Source organism: Apus apus, chromosome 2 (assembly GCF_020740795.1).
Source record: "Apus apus isolate bApuApu2 chromosome 2, bApuApu2.pri.cur, whole genome shotgun sequence".
In the NCBI taxonomy this organism is placed as follows: Eukaryota; Metazoa; Chordata; class Aves; order Apodiformes; family Apodidae; genus Apus; species Apus apus.
The window spans coordinates 24,763,151-24,790,972 of record NC_067283.1 but is presented as its reverse complement, the minus strand read 5'-3'; the positions used below and the strand labels follow the sequence as shown (position 1 = coordinate 24,790,972).

Here is a 27,822-nt window from a genome sequence, read left to right as displayed (position 1 = left end):
AGTGATTATACAAAAGTGTGGCAGAAGCCTCTCGCCTCCCCCCACCCCCAGCAACTCCCACAGCACTTCCCTCGGATGAGACAATTCCGAGGAATCCCGAAGCTGCTCCTGGAGAAGGCAGAGAGTTACGAGGGTCAGGAGGGCTTGAGGTCGATGGTTCAATGATGATGGGCAGATGGTGTTTTCCCAGACGCCGGCCACGAACAAAAGAAAGAGGAAAAGAGAGAAAAAGGAAGGCAGATAGACAGGCAAGGCGAAGCGGCGAGAGAGCGAAGCAGGAAGGAAGGAAGTTTTCTTCTGTCATCTCCGACCTTCCCCCGAGCCTACGTAGATATATGGAATGGAATATCTCTGGCCAGTTTTGCTGTTCGTCTAACCCAGCCTCCCACAGGGGGGACCACAGATCCCCCCGTAGTGTCTGAGCCGGCAGAGCAAAGGCACGACCTTGAGAGCCCAGCAATTATAAAAACATTCCAGTGTCTTATCAACCTAGCAGAACACGCAGTTGCTAGTTGAAGAAAGCTCACTGAAATAAAAAAAAAAAATCAGCAAAAGAAAAACTGGCTTCATCCTGGCTCAAACCAGGACAAGTTTTTATTGGAAAATATCATTTTATGGATGAAGATGAGCAGAAATAATGTTCTTTCAGTCTCCTGGTTTCAGTTACTCATGGAATTCTTCATAAAAACACTAGCAGCCATGCAGACTAAGAGAAGTAATTCAATAATCTTTAAAAAGACAAATGAAAGGAAAAATCAAGCACAGAAGTGTTCTTGAATTTAAACTTCACAGAGAGTATTGTTTGAAGAAAGACATAGTTTTGTGTTCCATGCTCAGGATGTACTGCCTATAGGCTTGATGCCATAGTGTGCTAAATCTAGCACAGCCACAGTGTACCAACCAACTGCAGATAGAAACTATGGAAGTAAAAAGTGGGGTAGGTATGTAAGTCTAAACATTTTCAACAAGGCTAAACCAAAATCTTTGTGCCCAACTGGAAAGTAAGGAAACAGACTGTTGCATAGCTGTGAATTCATTACCCAGTACTATCAGCTAAAACTATTGGATTTGTTGAGCTCGTTGCCTATTTCAAACCAGAGGAGTTTCCAGGTGTACTGGATCAGATCCCGTATGGATTTCCCTGAATGCCATTTGCAGTAGCAACCAGATTGATCAATGTTTCTGTTCTTTATAAATCAAGCTATCCATTATTAGAGAATTCACCCAGCAAGTGGGAAACTTCCAGTCTGAAGGGATTCAAACCTGCATCCTACTTTGGATGGAGGAACCTCCCCCTTTCCAGTGGAAGCAGCATTAGACAGGACAGATTGAACAATTTGCATGCCTAGAAAGTGATCTCGTGTGGCAGTGTGACTGTCCATGTCCCGTGAAAATAACCTGAGAACTACCACACAAATCTTTACAGCAGTTTGCATCCCTGAGACACACAACAGGCACCAGATCACAAAGTCTTGTCCTTGTGACCTTTTCTTGCTTTATGACACACTTAGTCTTGACCTCTTTTCTGTACAGTGTAATACTTTTCAAGGAGGAGTCTTGCAGCAGGGCCACACTCATAGCTAATCATTGGAGCACCTGGGGGAATCAGGCTGAGGAGCTGAAACCATCAATTGTAGAGCTGCTTTTGACCTAGGTCTCCCTTTCTGTTGACAAGTGCTTAAATCATTAGGCTATTTCACAGAAGATGAAAGAAAAGCATTTTAAAAGAATTGGCCAATCTTGGTTCACTTCCCAGGTGGAAGTGCTCATGTTCAGGAGAGAGCTTGGGGCTCTAGATCCTGAGTTTGCAAAAGCCTTTTCCTACATGCATGTTAAAGGTGCCTCTTGGATGTGGTCTGTGTCTTCCACTTCAGCCCCCATTTTTCTCATTATCTCCTCCCCATGTGCAACAGCCCCCTTGATGAATAGGTCAATTTACTACAAGGCTTCCACTTTCCCTGTTTCCATGGCTTTAATAGAAAAAAAATGGGGCACTAGCAGGCCTAGTTTACGCATATTGCATGTGCTGTTCAGCTAATACCTGCTAAAGTGGGTGTTGTACAACCCCATGATCACAGAATTCTCCTCATGGCTCGAGGTCCTCGTCCCTCAGTGCATGGGGCTGATGACAGAGCCACTCTCCCGCTTGCTCTCAAGCCACTTATTCCCACATTTTCCACTTGCCCTCTTGTCTCCAGTGATGTGTTCTGAACTAACTGCTCTGCTACAACACTCTCCAAAGTAACACTTGAAGCCATCCATGGAGAAGCACCTCACTCCACTTATTAATGGTTTTTAACACCAAGGTCTGTGGCTTGTAGGGCTGATTGCAAATCACTTCTTAATGCTGCATGATTAAGTGAACAGATGCATGCTGCAGAGTCTGGCCCACAGTCTGCATGGGCTGTGGTTACTCTTTCTGCCACACTTCAAAACTTGCAGATTGGGGTATTCTTTAGTATTCCTTTTCTCTGTTCTTCTCCAGTAATTAATTTCCTGGTGTTCTCTCTGCTGTCCTGTTTAGGAACAATAACTGTGGTCTGCTGGACTCAGTGTTTTCTCCTGTCACATCTCTCTTCTCCTTCTCAGCACCTCTCCTGCATTCTGGTCAGTTGACACTCCTTCCCTGGCTCAGAGGCAGCTCAGCGTCTCCTGGTTGAGCCAGAGCCACTTTCCTAGAGTAGCTGTTGAGTTCCCCAGCACATATTACAGCTGTGGCATCAAACCAGTGGGTAGCCAACCTTTACTTTACAGGTGGCTGATTGTCACTCTGGGACTTAATAAAGAAGGAGGGAGACAAGAAATCATGCGGGTGACTAGAAGTCTTTCAACTGCTAATGGAAGTGGCTACCACTTAGAGGTGGCCAAAAGCACAGGTTCAGCTGTCCTGAGAAGTCTGTCAAGTTTTGTCTCACAAGTCATGATTTCATTTAGTAACTTATGCCTGTTAAACAAAATACAGCTAGATTTTCTGCTGAAAAACAGAAAATTCATCCTAAAGAGCAAGGATATTAGAAGATGAAAACTGCAGTGCCTGTCAGACTTCCTTCCCACTAAGTCTCTGTGATACCAAACCACCTCAGTGTGTATTTTAGGCATGCAAGTAACCCCATGGACTTTCAAAACCAGTATTTCACACTGTGTTGCTTTGGGCTGCACTGCATGAACTACTGTTTATCAGCTCACTGATGGCTTACTTGCTTTTATTTAAGGTCGTCTGTAGCTTTGATTCCTGGAATAAACTTATGTAATACAGCTTTCTTTTTGTTCTTTCATACTTCCATAATTTGTGACTGGAAAAGTGAAATATTGTCTGGCAGTGTAGGATTGGATCTGCCTCCTGTCTGAACCTGTGGGTACTGTATAACAGCTCTCTATATCTGAACCCCCAACAACATTCAGCATCAATAACAAGAAGAAATTACTGGAGTATGTTAGAAAGTAAATAAAGTGAAATCATATGCCAGAGAAAAGAGCCCAGAAGCAAAATTAGGAAAAACATGCTCAGTTCACTGTTCATTTTTTGTCAGAAAACTTCTCAACTAACTCCCAGGTATAGTCCCACTTTTTTCACTGAACTTACATTAGTTCATACTAGATAGAAGTTTACATTCTGAAAGGAGGAACTGTGATAATCTAGCCTGTTCAGTTAGCTAGGGCTTCTGACACTTCTTTCCCCACCTGAGGAAGCTTTACCTTATGAAAGGAAATGAGGATCTTAAAGCTGACAGACAAACAGAACCCCCTCTCTACAAGCTGTGATAACTTTGTTCTTTTCCATAAACAACTGTTGCCTCCTGTAGTAATCTCTTTCTCACAATGACCATATGCACAATGTGATAATGCATAAAAACAAATCAAGTTGTCTGGAAAACATACTGAGATCTATTGCTTTAACTGCAGCGACAGCAGGAAATTCATTGTCTCATCCACTCCTGACTGTGATGCTCTGAGCAGGGCTGAATTTTATACTCCCCTATTTGAGCAACATGCATAATTTCTCTTGTATTTTACATTTTTTATCCAGGTTAATCTTTGGTGTAATCCATTTGTTGTGGTTCCAGGTCACAACAAAATTACTAGAAATTGGATTTGATAGGAATGTAGTATGTAATTCATGCTAATAGAAACCAGGGAAATATATTGTGAAGGTAATGGTCTTCTAGCAAGGCAGATTTAGTGGGGGCAGCATCGCCCTGCTTTGCAATTGGGTTTGTGGCAGGTTAGTGTTAAATTACCCATCTTCCTCTTCTGTACAGTGCATTTGGTCAGGATTACTTTGGTGCAGTTATATATAGCAACAGAGCTGAACGTGCACATTGTGCTGTGGCAGCCATACCTTTTCATTTCACTTTTGGTCCCTTTCCTCTTTGGCAAAGAGCAGTGCTTAAAAGCAGTAGTCACTCCAGCAGCAAAACTCCACTCAGTTCTCCACTGAGCGTTGGTGAGTTTCTGCCTTTGCTCCTATTTTGTAAACCAGTTGCTCATAATTCTTCATGTGTTTTCAAGAGCAAAGATTCTAGAAGTGGAATTTGGAAACAGATCCGTATGTATCCATAAGCAATTACCTCAGAGGATGATTAATATGTTGGCACCTCTCACCACTGGGGAACATGGAAGTACAGCCTTGCCTTCCTGTTCTGACACCGACCAGAGGGAACGAGGTCCCCTGGCTCTGGGGTGTGGGTCACGGCAGCAGCAGGGGCAGAGGCACCGCCCATTTGTGCTCTTGCAGCTCGCTGCTTGTGCCACACTGAAATCTCTGAATGTCTTTGTCTTTCTTAAAAAAATATCTTTGGAGAAATAAGGATAAATGCTCCATGCAGTAAAAGAGGGACAGATTTAATATCTCTTGCAGATTTCTCTGTATTGACCAGCTGTGACACATATGACCACAAGGGACTGGATTTCAGGGACACAGGCACAGCCTTCTCACAGCTCACAAAAGGCACAAAGCATTCAGCTGAGTAGGCTGCCAAGCTGACAAAAGCAGACATTGCAGATTAGAAATCATGGCCTGCCACAAACCAGAGAGGGAGTGAGACCACCTGGGTTGCAGCAGCAGCTGCAGCACCTTCTACCTCCATAGCTCCTGGCAGGCAGGGAGGCCACTTCCTTGGGCATCCCCTTTTTCAAGCACCTTCCCAGATGTGGTCTCTCCTGCATACCCATCATGTCATCCTTCCCATAACATACCTGTGCTCACAGGGGATAAGGAACAGCATGCTCGGTGGACAAGGACCTGCTGGAGCACCCTGAGCAGCACAGGGAGGGCTGGGCCTGGAAGAGTCCTTGTCTTGCTGCCACAAAATGCAAATTTTCTGACAGACTAAAAACACCAACTCTGGATTTCTGCTGGTCCTATTTTCCTGTCTTGAAGTGGTATCATTTAGGCAGTGATAATTAAAACAAATCTGAACTCTGTCCAGCTGCTTCTTTTCCTCCTAACCTTCTGTGTATTTCTGTCCTCCTTCTTAACAAGCCTGACAGCTGCATTTTAAAAACCAATTCTTATCCCCACAGTGCACAATATGACTCTATTTTGCTGATTCCAGTTCTGCTGACTGAGGCATTCTGATGATAGTGATAATTTTTCACTTATTAGGACACTAGAATTGAAGTTTTCTAGGGTCTCCATTGTATTATGTCAGATGATTTTTTCATTTTTGAATAATTTTCTTCCACAATAAATCAGATATGCTACATCAGCTATTCCCTCATCTGCAACACTAAGCACTTCACAGATCTATCCAAACAGTAGTGAAGAATCCAGTGTCTGGTATGTGCTGAGAATGCACTGCAATAGAGGAGAACTCTTTCTACTTCCAGCTTATAACTCAACAATAAAAAAAAAAATTGTGTTGACTCTTTTAACATATGCTAGCTATAAAGTTGGTCTAATTGTAAAAAACCTGATTGTTAGAGCAATCATGTTCGTTCCAGATTTATTGGATTAAGTTATTTATTACATATAAATGACTGATTAGTTTTTATGAAAATTAGATTCATAAAAGCACTGTTGGTAGCACAAACAATGCCACATGCAAAACTATTACTCCTGGTTAATCTTTCTAGACATGTCACTACTTGATAAAACTATCTATTTTTCCCAAGCAGATCTCGAAGTGTCTGTCTTTTTTAGCAAACCACTTCTGTGTAACTGCCTATGAATTGCATAACTTTAAGGTTGCTAAAATCAGGTGAGATGAATCCCATGCAATGTCACTGTTCCTTCACTTTGAATAATGTGATTCCCACGTGGTCCCTTACCCAAGCTGATAGGGTACAGTCTAAAAAATTTAGTGTTTACATAGTGTTTGAACAATCATAAAGCCTATACTTCTATTTCGCCTTGCTAGTGTTGCCTTATCCATCCTTACACCTCGTGTATTTCTTCAGAGCTTGCTAGATTCTTCTGGTTAGCATAAAAACCAACATGTGCCCAGGTTCATAATCTAACACCTACTACTGGGCCGCTCTAGAATGATTTGCAGTATAGCAGTGGTTGGGTCCCACTTTATTTCTGTATAAATTTATAGACTTAGCAGAAATGTTTGACCTGTTCGAGTCACTAGGATGGACAGTAGGAAGGCTGATCCCCCAGTCCCACATTCCAACAACATCACAGAGAGAAAGCCATGGGCCATGGGATCTGTTGTGTTTTTCTGGCTTCAAGGAGAAGTATGAGACAACAAGTTTGTCTCTAACTTACAGAGGCCACATTAAACTTTGGCAGAGTGCCTACCTAGGTGCTGAAGTCGTGAGATGACAGGTGACATTTCTGTTACACACTGCAGAGTATTAACAAAATCCATGTACTTTGCAGAGTGCATGGGATAGTAGGTGCGGTGTTTGTACACTGTGTTCCATGGTAGCACAGCCATTAATCTTTCATCTGTGACTGAAAACTTCTTCCAGCTTTAGATAATATCTGGCAATGAGTACAGTGGGAATATTGCTACCCAGGCAGTGTGAGATTATCTCTGAGCTGCAGTGATGGAAGGCTGAGATAACATGCACTGTTCTACTTGGTGTTGTTGATGCACGTATTGATTTTCAACAAATCCACAAGAACAATTATTTGAAACTCACAGTAATTTTGAAAGTATGCTGTGTTCTGGAGGATTGTCTTATTTTTTATTTTTTTGCAATGGTGCTATATAAAGTGTATTTCTGCTCAGAGGAAGATAGCTCAGTTTACACAATCCTGATCTTGCCAATATGATCAGTTGCTTTCTTTAGGGTGTATAGAGGGCATAGAAGGAACCTTCCAAATCAATGGAATTTTAATAATGAAAGCTGACTAAGCAAAGTAAATGCAAATGTTGACAACAACAAAAAAAAAAGTAAAATGTGGGTCTTCATGTGGTAGTTGGCTTCTTTTAAGTGTATTGACTGGAAATGCTTATAATCTATGTATAAAGCAAATAAAATTAGAAAGCTAGAATAGGCAAAGGGACCGCAAGATGGATTTTTTAAAGACTATTTCAAAAGTAACACTTGAAAACCTGTGTTTTTAACAAATAAATCTCTGTGCCACTGTCTATGAAAACATATAATTTAAGTTTCTGATCTTTCTTGCCCTGCCCTTGTTATTGGGTAAGCTTTCCAGTTACACCTATGTGGCTAATGCTCGAGGGAAGGCCAAAGGAACTAGTCCAAAACTTGATAGGTGATTAGGAGAGTCTGTCTGCGCCCCAGTGTCCAGGATTTCCAGACAGAAATGTGAGCGTGGCCGGGAGGACACAGGCACAGCACACATCTGCAGCTCCAGACATCCCTCCCAGCTGAAACCCCGGCCGTCCCATCACCCCAGCAAAAGGATGTGTGTGAAGGAGCACCAGCCTGGAGAGTGATCCGTATGACAGGGCTTTCGGGAAGGGTGCCAGAGCCACCTGCAGTGCAGGAACCAGCACCAGAAACATGTGGAAAGGCCAAGCACACATCAGATTATTTAAACAGAAAAATGTGCAACCATTTTAAATTAAAATGGACACTCGGAACCTGTGCCCAAATGTTTGCAAGGCCATTTCTCCCAGAGCCTGCGTGCTGTGCAGCCTCTGAGGAAAGCGAGCGGTGCTCCCGCTGACCCCTGGCAGGGTTTAGCTGGCAGAGAGGCTGAGCAGGAATGTGCTGGTTTTGGCCGGGATGGAATTCCATGACAAGGACCCTTCCACCCCTCTGCCTAAGCACGTGGCTGGCATTGGGGCTGTCACCATCTCCAGCACCTGGCTCTGCTGTGTGCACTGCTTGCTGCCCTTTCCCTACCCTGTGTTTTTAACTAATTATTTCCCTATGATACCTGAAATTCTGCATGCTTCCTTCAGGTTTGGTGTCAGGCCTTATGTTACTTTCTCTTCCATAAACAGCATTCAATAGCCTCTTTAAAGGAATTATTATTACAGAAGTAATTGCATCTGAATGAAGGCTGGATATATATATGGTCTACTGCATTCATTCAAGGCAAAAGGAGACATAAATTACAAATATACCATCAGATAGATGAAAAAATAGAAAAAAACTAAAACAAAACAGACAAATGTATATTAATTGCACAAGTTGACAATGCTCTGGATTTTGTTAAACAGGCATCTTTTTTCCAAACAGAAAAATTTTAGTGGATTTTTATAAATGTGTAGTATGCATATGATGAAATAACTGTTATTGCATTTTATCATCAGAGAGGGCTTCAAAATATTGTGATGAAACTGGAAACTGGTTCCGTCATCCTGAGAGCAACAGAACTTGGTCCAACTACACCCTGTGCAACTCTTTCACCTCTGAAAAATTGAAGGTATGCTACAGTTAAAAGGCAATGATTATCTGGGAATTGTTTTGGGCTGAGCTAGCAGTGAGACATAGATGAGAGAGATCAGAATAATCTTCATCTTTTAGTTGTATTTGTTGCACAAGAATTTATAGCATTGTCCTCATTATTTAGCGTATGAAAATTACTTGATGAGTGCTCAAACCTAAATGTAAGTTTGCTACGGGGTGAATAATTCAATAGAAATTCATGTGACAAGTTTTGCAATATTTTTCAAATGCATTTTTTAATTCCTATGATTTTCCCTGATTGTCCAACAGTTATAAAACAATCGTTTCGAATTTCTGTTTTTCTTTCTGTAACAAATATTTTCCAAGCTCTTGATGTCTTCTCTGCAGGGCTAGAAATATTAACCTAAGTTAAAATTATTTTTCTTAACCAAAGAATATCACCCTGTACTCAACTCCATTTGAAAAGAAATATTTGTGAAGATACAATTAATACAGAAAATCCTAATGGTCTGAGCACATCTAACTAACATTTAACTGAAGTCATTGAGACTGTTTACAATAATGAATTAATAATTTGCATCAATATTTCCAAAATCAAGTTTCTAAGCTGAAAGAGAACTAAATATAAAAGCACCAAAAGAAACAAGGAGAGATAAATCTGAGAAAAGCTGAAAAAATTAAGTTAGGGAAGCTCATGAAAATAAACTTATTTCTCAAATGTGAGTGTAGTTCCAGGAAAATCTGATTACAGATTTGTGACAGAATAATTTATGACTATTTGGAATTGTGGAAGGAAAAAGGTCAAAAAGTTATTTGATTTGGGATTTGTGTTGGAGGATTTTTTTAAAAAAAATTTTATGCAGCCAAAAAGCAGTATGTGGTTACATTTAGTAATGATCCAGCCCAAAGGGTCTTGGAAGAGTCTACTGGACTAGGCAGGAGGTGGATTCTAAACGTTTTTGCAGCATGAGAAGCCATCGTGGTAAAATAAGTCTCACCTATGTGACAAGGAGAGAATAATAGTAACAAACTGAGCTCACAGAGCCATTCAATAGAAGCACCATAAAAATATAATTTTTCCAGATGTTGGCCCACGTAGGGAGGCAAAAAAATGTAGTTCTGTTACCTATTATCCATGCCTTCCAGAAGAGCAATTTTTAACATCATTCAAGCAAAGTGCTGATAGAATACAAAGGAAAATCATACGTACATTGAGATTCTTCTAAAAGAAAAAACAATGGAAAATGCAGAAAGAATCTGTCTTTACAGAAATGCCAAGTTAGATTATGACCTTTAATCCAAGCCTTCAAAAACAGAAGTATGCTTCACTTGTATGGTTTCCTTGTACCTATGAATAACACAATTGGCTGAGCAGGAGGTATTCCTGTTAGAGAATTCTCATTCCTCCAGTGAAGAATTCTAGGGGGACAAACAAAGAAAATTTAAGTGTTTCTTTCAGAAGTTTTCTAAGCCCAGGACAAAAAAAAACTGCATAAATTAAAATTTTGGTGAGTCAACAGGTAATAAATCCTCTATGTCAGAAATGACATAATAGATTGCCATTTCAAGGAGTGCAGAAACTAATGAAATAGTTCATTATTTGTTTGAACTGGAAATACCTGAATGCTATGCTTTTAAGACAGATCACTTAAAAGAAAAATATTGCAACCAGCTCTTAAAAACACAGTGATAGACCATCTGGTATTAGCTGGTGGTTCACTCCATTCTCATCTGTCTTTGTTGTAATATTTGGAAAGTTTTTTTGGTCAGTTACCATAGTAAATTTACATGTAGTAATCAAAAATGCTGATGCTGAGTCTCAATTATACTGTTAAACTGATTTAGCAGTTGTCCACGGAAAGGTAGATAGTTTTAATAACCAAGGGTCCTCTGGGGTTGCACAGAGACTTGCACGTAATTACCTGGAAGCCTTTCCTACTAGTAGCTGTTTCAGGATAAGGGAGCAAAACAAGATATTTTTTAACAGTTCATCTTATATTAAATTCAGAGTTAAAAATTGTATCAATCTGAAGTTGTGAAGAACCATAGCAGCCACATAGTACGAGTGGAAGAAATGTCACATGCACACAGGTAAAAACCTCTCCCACTACTATGTGTACAGGAAGTTTCCTGCTCTTCTCTGTGCTCTGGTCTTCCCTCTCTGGGGTTGCTGATGATCTCAGAAAAAGCTGTCAAGCATTTACACTCACTAGCAATGTTGGGGTTAGTCTTTTTGATGGAAAACTAGGAGTCCTAGGGTATTTTCAGTTAATCTTCAAAGACTGTGAATTATATTTACATTCAGATCATGTTTGTTCTACATGGTTAGGATGGTGAAAATGTGACTTTGCTTTAAATCTAAATCAGACCACCACCACTTAGGTTAATAAATGAAGGAGATGATTCCAAAGTTGTAAATGACTGAAGAACAAACTAGATAAAGAGATGTGGACCTTTGCTAGGCAGAATGGCTGTGTTTTCTGAATTTTATTTGTATTTGTTTTCAATTTAAAAAAATGTGAGTTGCAAAGCTTAGGGCCACAGAAGGCAATTAATCTAATTGTTGAAAAAAGAAAAATTGCACATGCATAAAAAAAAGGAAAAAATGAATTAAGTAGAGCTGGAAAGAAAATAAACTCAACATATGAAATAAGACTGCCTGTCTAGGCTTTTGTGGGTTTTTTTATGACACGCTCATACTATATTAGTGCTTTCAGGAAAGAAGGTGGTGGTGAAGGTGATGGCATGACATTTAGCCACATGCAGCCTTCTGACAGCTGGGTGATGCTTGAAAGCTTGGCTGAGACCAAAGTATGACATTTAAACACTGCAGCATTCTGCAGCCCAGGTGCTGTCCTGCAATTTTGTTTCACTATTAGCACACTAAATATGGATAGGCCTGTCTTAGATTTCACTGATACTTGTTAAAGTGAAAGCTCAAATGTCTGTTTGTTCATCCTGGCTTCACAGCATTGTAGGACCATCTAGGTGCGCAGTAGTGGAGTTTACAAAACTGTGAACCAGAACTTGTGTCAGGATGTGCAGTTCTAGTGTGGTAGGAGCTGAGGATAATTTTAATCTCATCTGCTGCTTTCCTGACTCTGTAGGCCTTAGTCATAAGCCGACTGTGACTTCTCCAAAGGGGAGAATCCCAGCATTTGTACCCACTTGTCATAACACAGCTACTCTGCCTCAGCTATTTTAGTTGCCTTCTCTGCATCTTTCCTAGCTCTGCCATGTCCATAAGGTGTAGAGACTAGAAACACACATGCATTTCAGATGTGCGATATAAATTTTAAACAGAGGCACAATGATCTTCTACCCTCAGTGACTTTCCTGATGATATCCAACACTTTGTTGACTTTTTGGCTGTCATTACATTCTTAGACAATGATTCAGAGAACTGGCCAGGATGACTTCAAGATCACCTTCCTGAGTTTAGATTCTGGTTTTGAATTGAGCATTGTATAGGCAGGTTTTAGCTAGTTTGTCCCTAGGTGTATCACTCCACTCTTTTCTGTATTAAAGCTCATATGGCATCTTCTTGTCCCCTTTGTTATCTGAGGCTTTTCTGGGGATCCTCACTAGTATCTGAAAGACTTAAGTATCACCTGGAAACATAGACATTTCTCTGTGTCAGGTCACTGATTAATATATTGAACAAAAAGCCAGCCCCAATACCAGTCCTGAGGGCATCTGACCACTGACTCATCTCCAAAAGTGACAATTAAGCTTTTACTCCTTGTTGTTTGTGCCATTTTCAAACCATGTAAACTTTCTACCAACCTGCAGCAACCTATTTTCTTTAATATATTTTGTGTGTGTGTGTAAACTTGTAATGGGCTTTTTGAAAATCCAAATATATTTGTCTGCTGTGCTCTCCTATAGCTCAGGAAAGGGACAGATGCATAGTCTGAGCAGGGATCTTGCAAGTTACTTCAGTGCAGCAGAAACAGATCAACTCATGTGAGAAACACTTATCTCATCTTTAGACCGTGATTCATGCTGTTTAATAAATTGGTGGTATTTAAAATATATTTAAATGGAACCTTTGAAAGAAAATAAACACAAAACAGGAGGTTGATTTTGTAGATTTTTTCGCCCATTAGAAAGAAACCTGAGTGCCTGCAAATTGTTCATGTTTGCCTTTTCTTTTTATTCAATTGCAGATGGCCTTCATCCTTTATTACATGGCAATCGTTGGCCATGCTTTGTCTATAACATCCCTGTTGATTTCCTTGGCAATTTTCTTCTATTTCAAGTAAGTATTTCTTACAGACACTCTCTCTTCTTTCCTTGAGATATCTCAAGTGGTAATGAAGAAGAGCTTGGAAGGGGACATGGCTGTAATAAACAGCTCTTCTGATTGCCTGTTTATATAATCTTGGTCAAAAAGTCTCAGCACAGGGTCTCCTCGCCAAAGGGACAAATACACATATGAAGATTTGTAGAATCCATCAGTGCATAGCAAACACAACATTTCAGTTTACACACGCATAGTAAGTGGGATAAAAAAAAAGCTGAGCCCCTACCTCTAGTGCACAAGGGATGGTTGCCTTGCTTTAAAATTCTGCAGTGGAAGGTGCACCACAAAGCCCCAGACACCATGTGCCAGTGCTTATATCAGTTCTAGACTCAGAGTCCCTGTATTATTTAATCTAAATCTTAAATGAGGCACCTTGGCTTATTTCTGGTCTCAATTGTGATCTATACATGCTATATATCTATGGATATGGTCAGGTTGTGTGCCTTCTAACAGTAATTTTCTTAGTAGCATTATGCAGAGCTCCTCCCTTTTTGCTTCAACTGCTGCTGGTCCCTGGAAGGGTACTCCATGGATGAGGGTATCCATATAGGCTGGAAAACGGGTATGCTTAATAAATTGAGAGGCCAGAAGAAGCTGGCATAAATCTTAGGGTGATTCAGTTAGGTGTCTGTGCCTCAGCTGTCAGACAGGAAGGGTAAAAGAACAGGTCCCCAGCATTACTACCACCGAGCGCTGATCCCATTTTGATGGCAATTCACAAGAATTCTGTGACCTTATGTTGTGAAATTCTGCTACACACAACAGCAGAAATCCTACCCTTCCCAAAATCAGTCCTTCAAAAAAGACTGTTGCTCCTTCTGAGCAGAAAGACAACTTATTCTGGTTCGGTATTCAAGTCAGAAACATGCAGGATATCAAACCAAATCTCCCTGTAATTTAAGGGGATTCTTGCCCAAAGTTCCCATCCTGTCTCACCACTAATTCCTAAAGTAGCAAATAATTTTCATCTGAATATTTGAGAAATTGAGTCTCCAGGGAATAGTTACTTCCAAAGCAGTATTCCTAATGTTCATTACTTGTATCATGCGCATCTAGTAATTCTCAGAATTCTGCTTCACCACTTAATATCTCGATTACCATGAAATAAGGAAGGGCATCAAGGGCTGAGAATGTAGTCTAGTGGCTCTTTACAACATGGTCTAAAAAGCATGTGGTGCTAAACAGGTGTAAAAACTAAACCAAAAATTTGTCAGAGGTTATGGCTGCTATGCAAAGCATGTGTTTTCCAATTATGCCCTGCCAAAAGGCATTCTTGAAAGACTGCTGCCAGAAAGAGATTGTTAAAGTGACATCAGAAGAAAAATACTTACTGATTTACAACCTGTGCTACATATTTTTCAGGAGCCTCAGCTGTCAAAGGATAACACTGCATAAGAATTTATTTTTTTCTTACGTGCTGAACTCCGTGTTTACAATTGCCCACCTCATTGCTGTTGTGCCTAACCCTGGCCTTGTAAAAAGGGATCCTGTAAGTACTGCATGACCCCTCTCCAGATTAACACCCAAAGTAAAATTACTGTGGCCATGCCAAAACAAGACATTCCCACTCACCAGTTAATGACAGCAGCCTGGTAAAACATGCAAGGAGGGTTCAGATTCTGAGACTTTCGCTCATCCTTGCTCAGATCTTTCACCAAGCAATAAAAGTCTTTGAATCTTGTGTCGGAGGGAGAAGCCTTAGACTTCCTGTAGTCAGCTTCTCCATATAAATGTGTGTCATGTCCCCACCACTGTCAGCACTAGCTATGTGACTCTTCCCAGCAAAGCCCCCAAAGAGACAGATGCCCTTGGTGGCTGCTTGTCCTTTCTCACAGACACATGCTGGGGAGATGCAGGCATAAAGAGGGATATGTCTTTTTTTAAAAAGTCCTCCCAAAAAATCTGTTTGCTGCATTTAATTTTTTTCTTGGGATGTGGTAAATCAAAACAATAGCTTGCTTCACTGCTTTTAGACGGTGATACAAATTGTGCCAGGCCCCCAGCTGCAAAATATGTATGGCAGATCTTAGTCACCCAGCTCTGATCTTGCTGTCTAACAGAGCAATCGCCTTGTGCTCACTGTCATTACCTCAGCCCCAGCTCATGTGAAATTAATGCAAGCCTGGGAATCTCAAGTTATGTCACAACACTGATCAGCTTGTCTACTTATAAGATAGTTCAATTATCATTCAAATATTTATTTGCTTCTAATTTTGTGAAAACAATTAAACATTAGCACCTGGTATTATCTGATCACGTGTGTCTCTCAAATGTGTGCTGGTTAAGTAAGCTAATTAAAGCTTACTGGTTATGTAAACTCATTAAAGCAGGAAATATATAAAGATAACATCATCAGTCCCAGGGACCATCTGGAGATTAAAAAATAGAAGAGCAGAAGAATAATTAAAAAATCACACATTTTGTTTCTTCTTACTGCATAGCATCACACGTACGTAGCCTGTGCAAGAGATGCAGTGAAAATACATTTGATATTTGAGGATAAAAAGCTGTTAAATTGTATCAGGCACCTAAACTGAAGTAGGATCATTACCTCAGGGTTAAGAGTTATACTTCCTGACAGCAGAAGTAAATTATCTGAAGTGAAGTGCTTTAAACTAAGATTTGAGGGCACAGCAATGACTCTTATGTCCTTAGATTTCATTAAAAAGCTGTATCTAGTGCCTTTGGGCTGGATCTTTGTTTTAAGTGAAATCTTGACCCCAGTGAACTCAGTGGCAAAACTCTCAGAGGCTTTGGTAGAGCCACATAGCCACAGGACATATACCAGCATAGTGAGCATCACCCAATGAAAACCCCAACCTCTGTTGCTAAGGCAACAGACAATATAGAGATAACATAAGTGATTACCCTTGGAGGCCATGGAGCCCCAGAGCAGTGCAGAGGTTCAAGTATGCAGTCAGCTTCCAGGTGTCCAGCTGGAACGTGAAGAGCACTCTTAGTTCTAAATACAGCCACAGAAATCACAGAATCTTAGGGGTTGGAAGGGACCTCGAAAGATCACCTAGTCCAACCCCCCTGCCAGAGCAGGGTCACGCAGAGCACATCACACAGGAACGTGTCCAGGTGGGTTTTGAATGTCACCAGCGAAGGAGACTCCACAACCTCTCTGGGCAGCCTGATCCAGTGCTCTGTCACTCTCACAGTAAAGAAGTTTTTTCTGATGTTTACATGGAACCTCCTATGTTCCAGTTTGCACCCATTGCCCCTTGTCCTATCACTGGACATCACTCAAAAAAAAAAAAAAAAAAATGCCTGGCTCCATCCTCCTGACACTCACCCTTCACATATTTGTAAACAATGGCTCAAGCAGTGTCCTGTCACTGCTGTTACTGCACATAGCTGTGTTAGCAGACCTGGCCTCAGCTGTTAGCTAAGCACATGCTTTGAAGAATAAAGCCCTTGTTCTGCACTTTCTTCCAAACCAAATTTGCGTGCCTTTGACTCGGCAGTGAAGCGCTGCCTGAAGGCGAGGTACAAAACTTTGGGCCAAAGACCTGACGTCTTCCATTTTTGTTCTGCAGTCAATGACAGGATGAGGGTACACTCACTGCTTGGTCTTGCCTTACATTCTAGACTTCCCTTCCGTAAGAAAAAAAAATCAGAAAAAAGAGGGTGAGATGACCTGTTGATATGTTCAGAGTCTCCCAACATTACTAGAAAGTGCATTTTATTATTTTAGTAACAAAATAAACTTGCAAATGCATGACTGGGAAAAGAAAATGAACAGCCAGACACAAGTTTCTAACACATGATGAAATTACATATGGTCTTCATGAGTACATGAAGAATTCAAGAGTTTATGTTGGAAAAGTACTTATTCCACTAGGAAGATTCACATTATATTTTTATTTTAATGCCAATTAAGAGAGCAAATTAAGGCTTTATAGCTTGTTTTGTTCTATCCCTATATGCACTTTATGTTTTCTTAAGTCCATTTAAAGATGACTGCTGCTGACTTCCTGTAGTTTGCTGCTTTTATCCACTTCCACCTGTGCATCATCGGAGCTTGACAAACTCACATGTATGTGACTTCCACCTCTGATATATACAGAAATACTGAAGTGTGTAGAAGGAATTTCATTCACAGATACCTCCTGTGTAATGGCCATATACAGAGATTAAGCTGGTGGTATTTATTCTGCAAAATAATAGATGTGCTTTCACCTCAATAGCTTCTGCATTTTTTTCCCACCTGAAGTTTCACAATAGATTTTAAATATGCAATGCCATGGGAAAATGCTTACAATTAATATGTTTTTATGAGGATATCAACAAATCCATATAATTTTGGAAGAAGAAAGAAGGTTCTGATAAATTTCAAAGAGGAGGAGCAAAGGAAAATTCATCCCTAACACTAAGACACCCACATTCCCTGTGTGATCCAGACACAAAGATGTGAGACATTCCAAAGGATTATTTACATGTGGAGAGGCTTTGCTGCATCTTTGTTTGCATCTAGTTTGATGCACAGAGTTAAACCTTTTGCTGATCTTTCGGCTCATGTAAAATGGTAAGTCAAGCCACTTTTTCAAGATATCTTAATCTGCTTTTTTACCTTTTCTTTTTTTTTTCTGCTTTCTGGTTATATAATTTTCTCTCTCCTTCTCTCTCTCTCTCTCTCTCTCTCCCCTTCTCTTGGATTTATCTGGATCTGAAATGGTGGAAGAGAAAGGTGTGAGCCCAGGTGCCCATATGAGATGCGAAGAAGACATGAGAAAGGTTCAGGGACAGTTGAACAAAAATAAACAGGACACATGTGTGAACATTTATTTACATATACTGAAAAATGTTATGTGAGCTAATTTTTTGCATGCTGTATTTGAAGTGCCAACTGCATTAATTACACTTTACTGGAACAGATTTTATATGAAGGGGTATCTTCTATCATGTTCTTGAATGAGACTGATCCACAGCAGAAGGGTGATCTGTTAACAGCACATTATGTTCACCATTAAAAATCCTGGAAATATAAATAAAACTCTTGTTATTTAATCTGTTAATATAGTCTTGCACATTAAATATGTATTTTTCTTTTTCTTTTTTTTTTTGTATTCTACAAGACTAGTAATTTTAATACTTAGTACTGATGGGGGTAATGGAGGAAAAAAGCTCATGACTCAAGAGATAGCTGTGCTAGTGAGAAACTTAATAATTGATCATCTCCACAGAAACTAATATAAATATGTTTGTAGATGGGACTAGGTTTGGTCACAAATCAGTAACAGCTCAGTAATTAGAACCTCTTCCAGAAAAGCTTTAGCAGATCTTACTGTATTTTTATCGCCTTCCTCCTCTACTGAAGATACCTGTTCTTTTGTTTCTCCAGGCTCTTCTGTAGCCTCTTCAAGTTTTGAGTAGTAATTTCACTACTACAGAGTCTCAACTCTTTGCCACACATCTAATTTATGCCTCAATGTATAAATACTCTGTACCCCCTCTTATATGAGTATTGTAGCAGAGCTGGTAAGGGCAATCCACATTTTATTACAAGCACCATGATTTCATTTCCTGAGCAAGGACAGGCTGGGTGTGGGCTGGGAGAGTCCTTTCCACTGGCAGTATCTGTAACTCAGCTCTTGCTGAGAGGAAATGTTTCTAGGACATTATGTGTGATTGGCTGAAGCCTGTTCTTGCCTCCTTGTGTAGATGTAGTTACGCTATAAAGATCCTTAGTTTACCACTCTAGCTGATGTTCAGTTCTAACAGGAGCACATAGTTCCTTCCCAAGCCTTTTGCTAAAGTTTTTATCACTGTGGGCACAAGGTGGGATAACAAAAGGCACTCAATTTATTTTTACTGCCCGAAACTCATCCTATGGCAGGAAGCAAGACTTCAGGAAAAACCACTGAGCTGCTTCCCACTCAGCATTATTAGTGAGAACAACAGCAAGTGAGAAGGAGAGCACAAAAGCTGGTGTCCACTAACATTACACTCTTCCAGGCAAGGCCATGGTAGCAGTAGATTTTAAAATCTAGTATCCTCATGGACACAAGAACACTATAAATAATCTCAGCAGTGACTAATTCAAGTGAAAACTAAGACTACCCAAGTGTATCATGTTTTCCTCCCTTTCACAATAAAACAGTAGAAATAAAATATTGAGCTGTGTGGGAAGATGAATGTATAAAGGGTTGTTATTGTGATTTATGGTGTTACAATATTGGTGACTTCCCTTGTTCTCAAAGGATTTGAGAGGGAATGAGAGCCAAGAAAACAGTGGAGGTTCACAGCACTTCAGTGACAGTTAATTTTAGGACTTCTTGCCATGTAAACATGACCTTCTCATCCCTTGCTGTTTTCAGTTCCTTCTGATGTAGCCTGGCAGAGCCTGAGATTTTTTAAAATATATTTTTCTCAAATGAGTGGTTCAAAGCTGATACCAGTGAAGATAAATGGCAAAACTGGTGCCCATGTGACTTGTGTTTACCTCAGTAATCTTGGCAGTCCCCATGATGCAGCTCCCTCTGGAAGCAGTAGAGCTCCACAAAGAAGGATGCTTTGATGCTCTGAATTGTTTAATGTATTACGCTCAGGGTGGAGTTTCAGGAGGCTCCATTCTTGTTAAATGAATTTGATTCTTTATTAATGTAACTATTTGCAGAGCTTTCCTGTCACTCTCAAAGCATGTCTGAATTTTTTTATGTTAGTGCATCTGTTCCTCCATCCTGCTTCCACTAGATTACTTACAGGGACCTCTGCAGCCAATTTAGCCCCAAAGAGATTACTAAGAGCTATTCTAGAGTATTGTCTAGATGTAGAAGTAATCAAAGACCAAACTTCTAACAGAATGACTAGGTAATGCTTTGCTGTCATGTCTCCTGAATCTTGAAGTATGTCTTCTACCCTAGAAAAGAGTTGGTGTTCTTGTGAAAGCTGTCATCATCAAGTTTGTGTCTCCCATTCTTCTTGTTTCCCCTGTGACAGATACCTGTCTTGTCATTAGCTTTCACCAGTAAAGCAGAGAAGAACAGGTATGTGAGTGGCACAGGTTCTTTCCTGGAATAGGAAATCCTCTACCTGGACAGAAGAGTCACAAACTGTCCTTTGAAACAGGAACAGTCACTGACAGAATTCTAAGTTCCATTTAACTACTTCCCCCTTCCCCCCCCCAAAAGTGGATGCCCTTGGTAACTGGGAAATGAATAGAATGAGAGGGAGAAGAGGAAAGCTTGGCTTTAATGCTCAGAGAGAAAATGTCCCAGCTAAGGCACATTTCTGAACTGGACTGCAAAGGACCGTATCGCCTTGCTGAGGTTCATAGGTGTGATGGCTGAGCCTGAGAGATGCAGGCAAGCACAGTGCCTCATGTGCATGTGTCTACAGGGGGATCACCTTGGGAGGAGACAGGGAAAGGAGATTCCTGCTCTACCCGCCACTGCCCTCCTTCACAAAACAAGACTGACACATGGAGAGGACAATGCCTCCTGCTGCTGTTGCACTTTTCCAGTATCAGCAGAACTGCACTTCTCAGGGTATAATTCTCCCCAGGCTCCCCCTCAGCAGCCCCATTCAGCGTTGCTAAGCCAGACAGAAAAGTAAAATGGGGCAGTGCTGTGTAGGATGCACAGGGACAGAATCTCTGCTCTCCGGTTCAAGTACCCAGGCACAGCCAGCGCAGGATCACTGACAGTGTCCTTTGTCACCTATCTTGGAGACAGGGAATGACTGTGAGGTTGGTTCAGGATCATGTGTTCACCTTCAAGAGAATGAGTTTGTTTTATACTAGTGATTCATTTACAAATGAAGTTTCTGCCAGCAGTAAATTCACGGGCAGTGCCAGGACTGTGCTGCACTGGTTTTACCATCAGTGAAACCACCGGGTTACATTGGCGTAACACTGCAGTAATTCAGATGTAGATCAGTATCTATTCTTCCATCCTAGGAAAGACCAAGTCTTTTCCCTCCCACGAAGTTCAGTAAGATTGATGCAGACTAAGGGACGTTGTGTATTCAGAACCAGCCAGTATTCAAAGAATTCTCTCCAATTTTCAGGCTGGAATAATATCTGCATTCATTTTAAGACAGATCTGTCAGGGTCTAAATGGCATGAAATGGAGCAGTAATTCCCATCATTTTTCCCAAGGTCTTTATATTCTTGTTTATATTCTCAAAACTCTCAAAGTAATGGAGGAAACAAAGCACCATGTAATCCTTGTGGTGTCAGATTTACTGGTCTGATGTTGTGTGCCATGCTCAGAATATGAAGTATGGATGATTAAAGGACATTCACAGCATTCATAAATGACACTTCTGTGAAGAATATTTGGGGTTTATGCAGAACAACTGAATCAGGGCTGCAAAGAAGTCAGTCAGTCACCATCTCTGAGAAAGATCTGAGCTTTCTCAACAACGTTATTATGGTTGTGTTCCCAATGGGAAAGCCCCCTCAAATTTAAAGCTGCCACCAAAATGGAAAAAAAAATATGTTTAAGAGTCTAAGATTTAGTATTTCTGGGGGGACTGATTTCTTTCTTTCCTTTCATCTTACTTTCCTCAGGAATTATTCTATCTGCATTTCAGTTGTCTGCTTTGCTTTCAAAGATGTATCTGTTAGTACACTCAGGTTTCTTAAAAGCGTTGTAAGATCATGAAGGGAGGGGTGGTAGTTTCCATATAGTGCAGTCACAAGGTAATTAAAGTAAAAATAACTCAGTTATTATCAGATCCCATGGATGGTATTTTGGCAGTGTGATCCCTACACACAGTCTCTTAGTTAGGAGGCTGAGTGCCATTTCCTCCAGAAATATGATTCCAGAAAGGACTTTGTACTGCCAAATTCATTGTTTTCCCAAAGCTGAAGGGCACAAGGTCCTTGGGCTTGTTCCCAGGTTTTCAAGCTATATCTTTTCTGCTCAGGTGAGGAAGAACTGCACTCTCAGCCACAGCAAGGATCGAGGCTGAATACCCAGCACACAGGTCAAACTGCAGATTTAAATTACTCTGTAAAAGGTCTGATTTAACCTGGTATTCTGCCGAATTGTTATGCACCTGCACTGCCTGTAGACCTGGAAGCTCTGCCTTTGTGGCAGTGAGATGTGAGCACTCCCAGGACAGCTGTTTTCAAAATGTACAAACTCTCAGCATCCTTCATCTTGCTGTAATCAACTGGGATTCTCCTGTCTGGCCCCAGTGGCTGTGCAGCCCATGGGGTTTTTATATGAGCCTGTCACAGGAAAGCACACACTGGCTGTGTGTGCAAAATGAGTGAATCCACTCCAGATTTGCTAAAATTCATTACATGCCTTCAGAACAGCTGCTCAAGAAAGGTGAACTTATTTTCCCTGCAGAACTGAGATGTCATAGTCCCTGAAAGGCTGCTGGGCTTTCCTGGTTTGGAGTTGTGGTTGATTGAGTTCTGGCTGAGTATGGCTGACATTAATTCAACTCTCCATACTTTACTGAGGCTTTTTATTAATTTTTCCCTTTGGTTTTCCTCAAGAGGTGGGAGAGGTTTGTAACTAGAAAGTGAAGATGACCTAAAATACAGGGTGGCCTCTGGGAGAGCATAAATTTCTATCAATTGTATGTCCTCTATGTAGCTGAGAGACTGAAAGGTGAATGGATGATACCTCATTAGCTCCTAAAAATGCAGACATGGAAAAATGTCAAGTAGTGACTTCTTAAATGTCAAATCAACATTTGCTAACATTTGCCTTTTTTGCAGACACTGTGCTGTGCTGCATGGACATGGCATTCCCTAATGTACTCCTGCTCCTGTGCTTTCCATAGAAGGCCTCCCACATGAACAACACATTTAAGGTTCTTAGGTTTTTATATTTCTCAGGGAATATAAAGCAATCCTGTTTAGAAACTTGGCTGTTTTAGAAGCAACTACCAATTTGAGATAATTCAAATTCAACTTCAGGTTCCTCTACAAGTTTTCCTTAACAGGTGTCTTTAAATGGATCTGCCTGAAATGTGAGAAATTTGAGTGTGAAATGGCCAGAAAGCAGATTTTTCAAAATCCCTCAAAAGATGAACATTTCCAAAATTAATTCCCCTCTGAAGAACAGTACCATAATGTTTCTAAAACACAATATTCTCCCTAACACCATACTGCTGCAGCTATTTTCCTCACTGAGATTTGTAGGATCAAATGGTAGTGCTGCCAGTGCAGGCGCCTGTGTCTGAGTCCAGGAGATCCTTCCCCTCACTCTAATGCAGGTGGATATGACAGGTCAGGTGAATTAAATGCAGAGCTCATTGCTCTCCAGGGACTACTTCAGTCTATGCATCTATGCCATGAAGTCAGCCATCCAGGTTAAGTGAGATGAATGCAATCCATGCTATTTTATTGCCTTTTGGTGACTGCTGTGCTGACCTGTATTATTGCCCATTTTCAGTCACGACCCAGTCACCCTGCTCCTCTTGAAAGTATTTAAGACCAAATGTAAGTAGGCTGAAACAGAAGAGAAATAAATGAAAAGGCATCAAAGCGTCTTTACAGATGACACTCAAGCACATGCTGTGAGAGTATGGGAAAAGAAACAGTAATGACTTTGAACAGGAGAAAAAGGGCAAGAGATTTTGGCTAGTTATGCACATGACCTTTGGCTTTACTTTAGACAGAATAAGCCATCAACCAAAAACAGGTCAGTTGTTTGGATGATAAGCTCCTTTTCTTACAGTTTCACCTCTGATAGCTTGTGGTTGCATACACCCAACTGACTGTTTTCTGAATTTCCTGGTATCCCCTTTTCTCAGCATACTTCAAAGGGCTGGCAGCAGGTAACCCCAGGAAGGGCACTGGAGCAGAGTCTGAGTGCATCTAGAGAGTTAAAGCACCCATAGGCTTTGAAATTCAGGCATGTCCTACATTTGGACACCTGTATTGTAGATACATACAGCGGAACAAGTCACCCTACACATTTAATAGCTAGAGATAGATAAAGGCACATTCAGGGCACAATCCATCTGACTTATTTCAGATATCTCTTTTTGGATACTGTAATTTTTGCTGAAATCTAGATCACCCATATCGATTTGTTATCTTTTCACTACAGGGTAGACAGCTCAGGTGTCTATATTTAGTTTCACAAATCCCAGTCATGTCATTGGAAAATCCCTGGAGCGTATAGCTGAGCCATGAAGTGGTTGTAACCACATCATCAAAGCACTATGTGTACCTAGTCACTAGGAAATGCCTTTGCAGGTCTAGATCTTACACCTCAAACATAAGCATAAGTACACTTGGCTGTTAGATATACTCCACGTACACTGGTTGACAGGACAACAACATGCCTAGAGATCAGGTATAGCTGCAAAATCGGCCAAGGCATTACATGAATAAATGTTTGAGTAACCTCTGCTTGTCCCATCCTTCTGTGTAAGATAACTTGCTCAGGTGTGATGGTGGAGGCGAAGTGCCTGAAATAACTGAAGCTCTTACCCCTTTGCATTCAGGATTACTTCCCACCACTGGGAGATGATGGCAGCAAACCTTGGGAACACTCTGACTCCGTTCCCAGTCTAAATCAACAGCAGGGCGAGTAGGTCCTGTGCTATTATATCAAGCTACCCTAACTGGCCCTGTTTTATCCTGCTTGTTGCCCCTCTCTGCCCTCCTTTATCAGACAGGCTCAGCCTTCCTAAAAAGCTGCCTCCCTCATGCAACCCCAGCTCGGAAACCAAGCTCTTTGTAGTGATGAGGCCATGTTTTGCTCTGCCTCACACCCTGCATGATACTTAAAATCACAGAATGTTTTGGATTGGAAGGGACCTTAAAACTCATCTAGTTCCAACCCCCCTGCATGGGCAGGGACACCTTCCACTAGATCAGGTTGCTCAAAGCCCCATCCAGACTGGCCTTGAACACTTCCAGGGAGGGGACATTTATGGCTTCTCTGGGCAACCTGTTCCAGTGTCTCACCACCCTCACAGTGAAGAATTTCATCCTAATAACCAACCTAAATCTACCCTTGTTGAATTTAAAACCATTACCTCTTGTCCTGTTACTACATGACCTTGTAAAAAGCCTCTCCCCAGCTTTCCTGTAGCCCCTTCAGGTACTGGAAGGCCTCTATAAGGTTTCCCTGGAGCCTTCTCTTCTCCAGGCTGAACAACCCAAACTCTCTCAGCCTATCTTCATAGAAGGGGTGCTCCAGCCCTTTGAACATCTTTGTGGCCCTCCTCTGGACTCGCTCCAACAGCTCCATGTCCTTCCTGTGTTGAGGGCTCCAGAGCTGGACACAGTACTCCAGCTGGGGTCTCATGAGACTGGAGTAGAGAGGAAGAATCACCTCCTTGGATCTGCTGACCATGCTTCCTTTGATGCAGCCCAGGATACTCTTGGCTTTCTGGGCTGCAAGCACACATTGCTAGCTCATGTCAGGCTTTTCATCAACCAACACCCCTCAGGGCCGTTCTCAATCTGTTCTCTGCCCAGGTGACCACCACATGCTGACAGTGTTGGATGTGCCACAGGAACCGTGCAGGAGCCCTGCAGAGTTCAAAGCTGCGGTCCCAGGAGAGCAATCGCTATGGCAGCTGGGGCTCAAGGATGTGCAGATGTAGCCGTACTCATTCCCATCCAGAATACTGGCTGCTTTGCTTACAGCCTAGACATGGACTCAGATGCTGTTTTAAAAATATCCTCTGTCATTTAGCTTCATATTTTGCTTTCTTGTAACACAAAACCTAGGATCACTCTAAGAAACTGTGTACATTTTGTTCTGTAAATGGTTTTAAAGCATATTAAAACATGAATCTTAGCCTGGACCCCTGTGTGCCAGTTTTCTGACTGGAACACTAATGGATGACTCATAGTAGATATATTGCATAATGGTATGGCATTCTGATAGCCAGTGATTTACAGCTACAATACTTAGCACTGTCTTGCTTTGGAAGGTCCTTTTATTGTTTATTTGTGCAACATATGGATACTTGTAATTTAAGAATATTTTTATAGAATACTGTTCTAATAACCAGTAAACAAAAGACCAAACAAACAATGTGTAAGACAAGACCAGCAATCAAACTTCAAGATACTCCTTTAAAATGCCAAGTTAAGAATTTCAGAAAATATATTTTATTGTCTTCAAACTGAATTTGAATAAATCATGTTGCCTTTGTGACAAGCAGTGCACCTGTGCAGCCATTCACTGGGGAGATGCACAGAGGTGAGGAAGAAGTACACCAACTGATCCTCGGTGAAGTCAGATACCACAGGCACACCAGCAGGCTATCCCACCCTGAGTTTCCATAGGACAGGCTCTCAGGGGTGTGCGAGGACTGGTGTGGCACACAGACCCCCTCACGTGCCAACCTGAGTCCCTGCATCCAGGAAAGCATGGCGGGAATGAGGACACCCAGGAATCTGTACAACTTTCCTCTCCTGTGCCAAAACTGAGTTAGGCCTTTTATTCTGACTCAATTACTAGGAAAAATGACCTGCTCAAAAACAATTAACAGTTTGTTTCAAATTACATTTGGTTATTATTGTTGAACATAGGATTCTGGGTTTTATGTAGGCTGAGTGTTTTGGTTTGATTTTCCCTAATGTGTAGGAATGGTAATTAAAGTTTTCTGTCTTTAAGTGCATGTAATGAGGGCCTGCTGGATTAGCCGAGGAGAGTGGCAGGGCAGTTACATTCCTGCGCAATTGGAAGGTCCTGCATAGGCAGATGGACCTTGGGGTCTCCTTTGACAGGACTGGAACATTAACAGTATTTATAATATGCCAAAATATCATAGACACAAGTCCTAGCTCCCTCTTGTAAAAGAATGAATTATTTTGTTTTTTCTCTGTTAGATGGTTCCAGCAACTTTTTTAATTGCTTTCATTTCATATTTCAGCTGAGATGTTCACAAGAGTCACACGACTCAGCAAAATTTGCAAGAGGGAATGATATGACTGGCTCTATTCCTATTGACTTCTTTTGCTCCTAGCCAGTTAGCCAGAATTTACAGCCATTGCACGTTGCTTTCATTAGGAAGGAAAATTAATACAGGAGATTTTTCCTTGGGTGCACTCCTGCACATCTGTAAAGAACTTTCCTCAGCTTCTGTGTTTATCAATGCAGTGATAACAAGTAGCAGGAAGCAGCCTCCTTGCTTGCAGATCACATTTCTTGCCAGGCTGTATTCTGCCAAAAAAAGGGCTCATTCTTGACTATCCTCCCAGAGCTGCCAAGAAGCTGCTTTCTTAGGTGTTTACCTAGCTTTGGGAGCTTTCCTGATAATTGTATCATACTTTCCATTGCTACATAGCCACTAACCTGTGCAGGGTAATGCTGTCTGTTTCAAAAAGAGGAGCATTTGTGTATTCCTTTGTTTAAGAGACATGCACACCAGCCTGAGCAGCGGCGTGCTGGGGATGCACTAGAAAGGACCATTTATTTCCTCTAAGCCTGCCCTGCTCATGAACTAAAACACACTAGCCTCAGTCATCTGCACACCAATAGACAGAGAGCTCATGCCTTTTTACTCTCTTTCATAGTGTGGTGGTGCTGCAATAATTCTTTGTGTCCCTGATACGACTGTGCTGCATACTGCACAAGACACAACAAGGCCCGAGCCTTTCCTTGAATAATTTTAATAAAACATATTTAACTTTGGCAGAATACAAAACTCCTAGACATGTTTTTTATCTCAGAATTAACAGTCAACTTATGAAGAGTGCAAGTGATGGAAGATTTGCTTCTGTATCATCTTGCAGCTTAACTTCACTTGTTTCCATATGAATAAACACTTAATAAAACTTGCTACTTCTGCAGTTT

At 41.1% G+C, this 27,822-nt stretch overlaps 1 protein-coding gene across 2 annotated transcripts in view; it reads left to right on the top strand.

Annotated features, from left to right (window-relative positions):
* The window catches only part of CALCR (calcitonin receptor), a 149,479-nt gene that overhangs the window by 92,047 nt on the left and 29,610 nt on the right, over positions 1-27,822 (top strand). For both annotated transcript variants that reach the window (XM_051612072.1, XM_051612073.1), the window contains exons 5-7: positions 8,682-8,794; positions 12,948-13,039; positions 14,447-14,573. In XM_051612072.1, the coding sequence (XP_051468032.1) occupies positions 8,682-8,794; positions 12,948-13,039; positions 14,447-14,573 (332 nt within the window). The remainder of the gene's footprint in view (positions 1-8,681; positions 8,795-12,947; positions 13,040-14,446; positions 14,574-27,822) is intronic.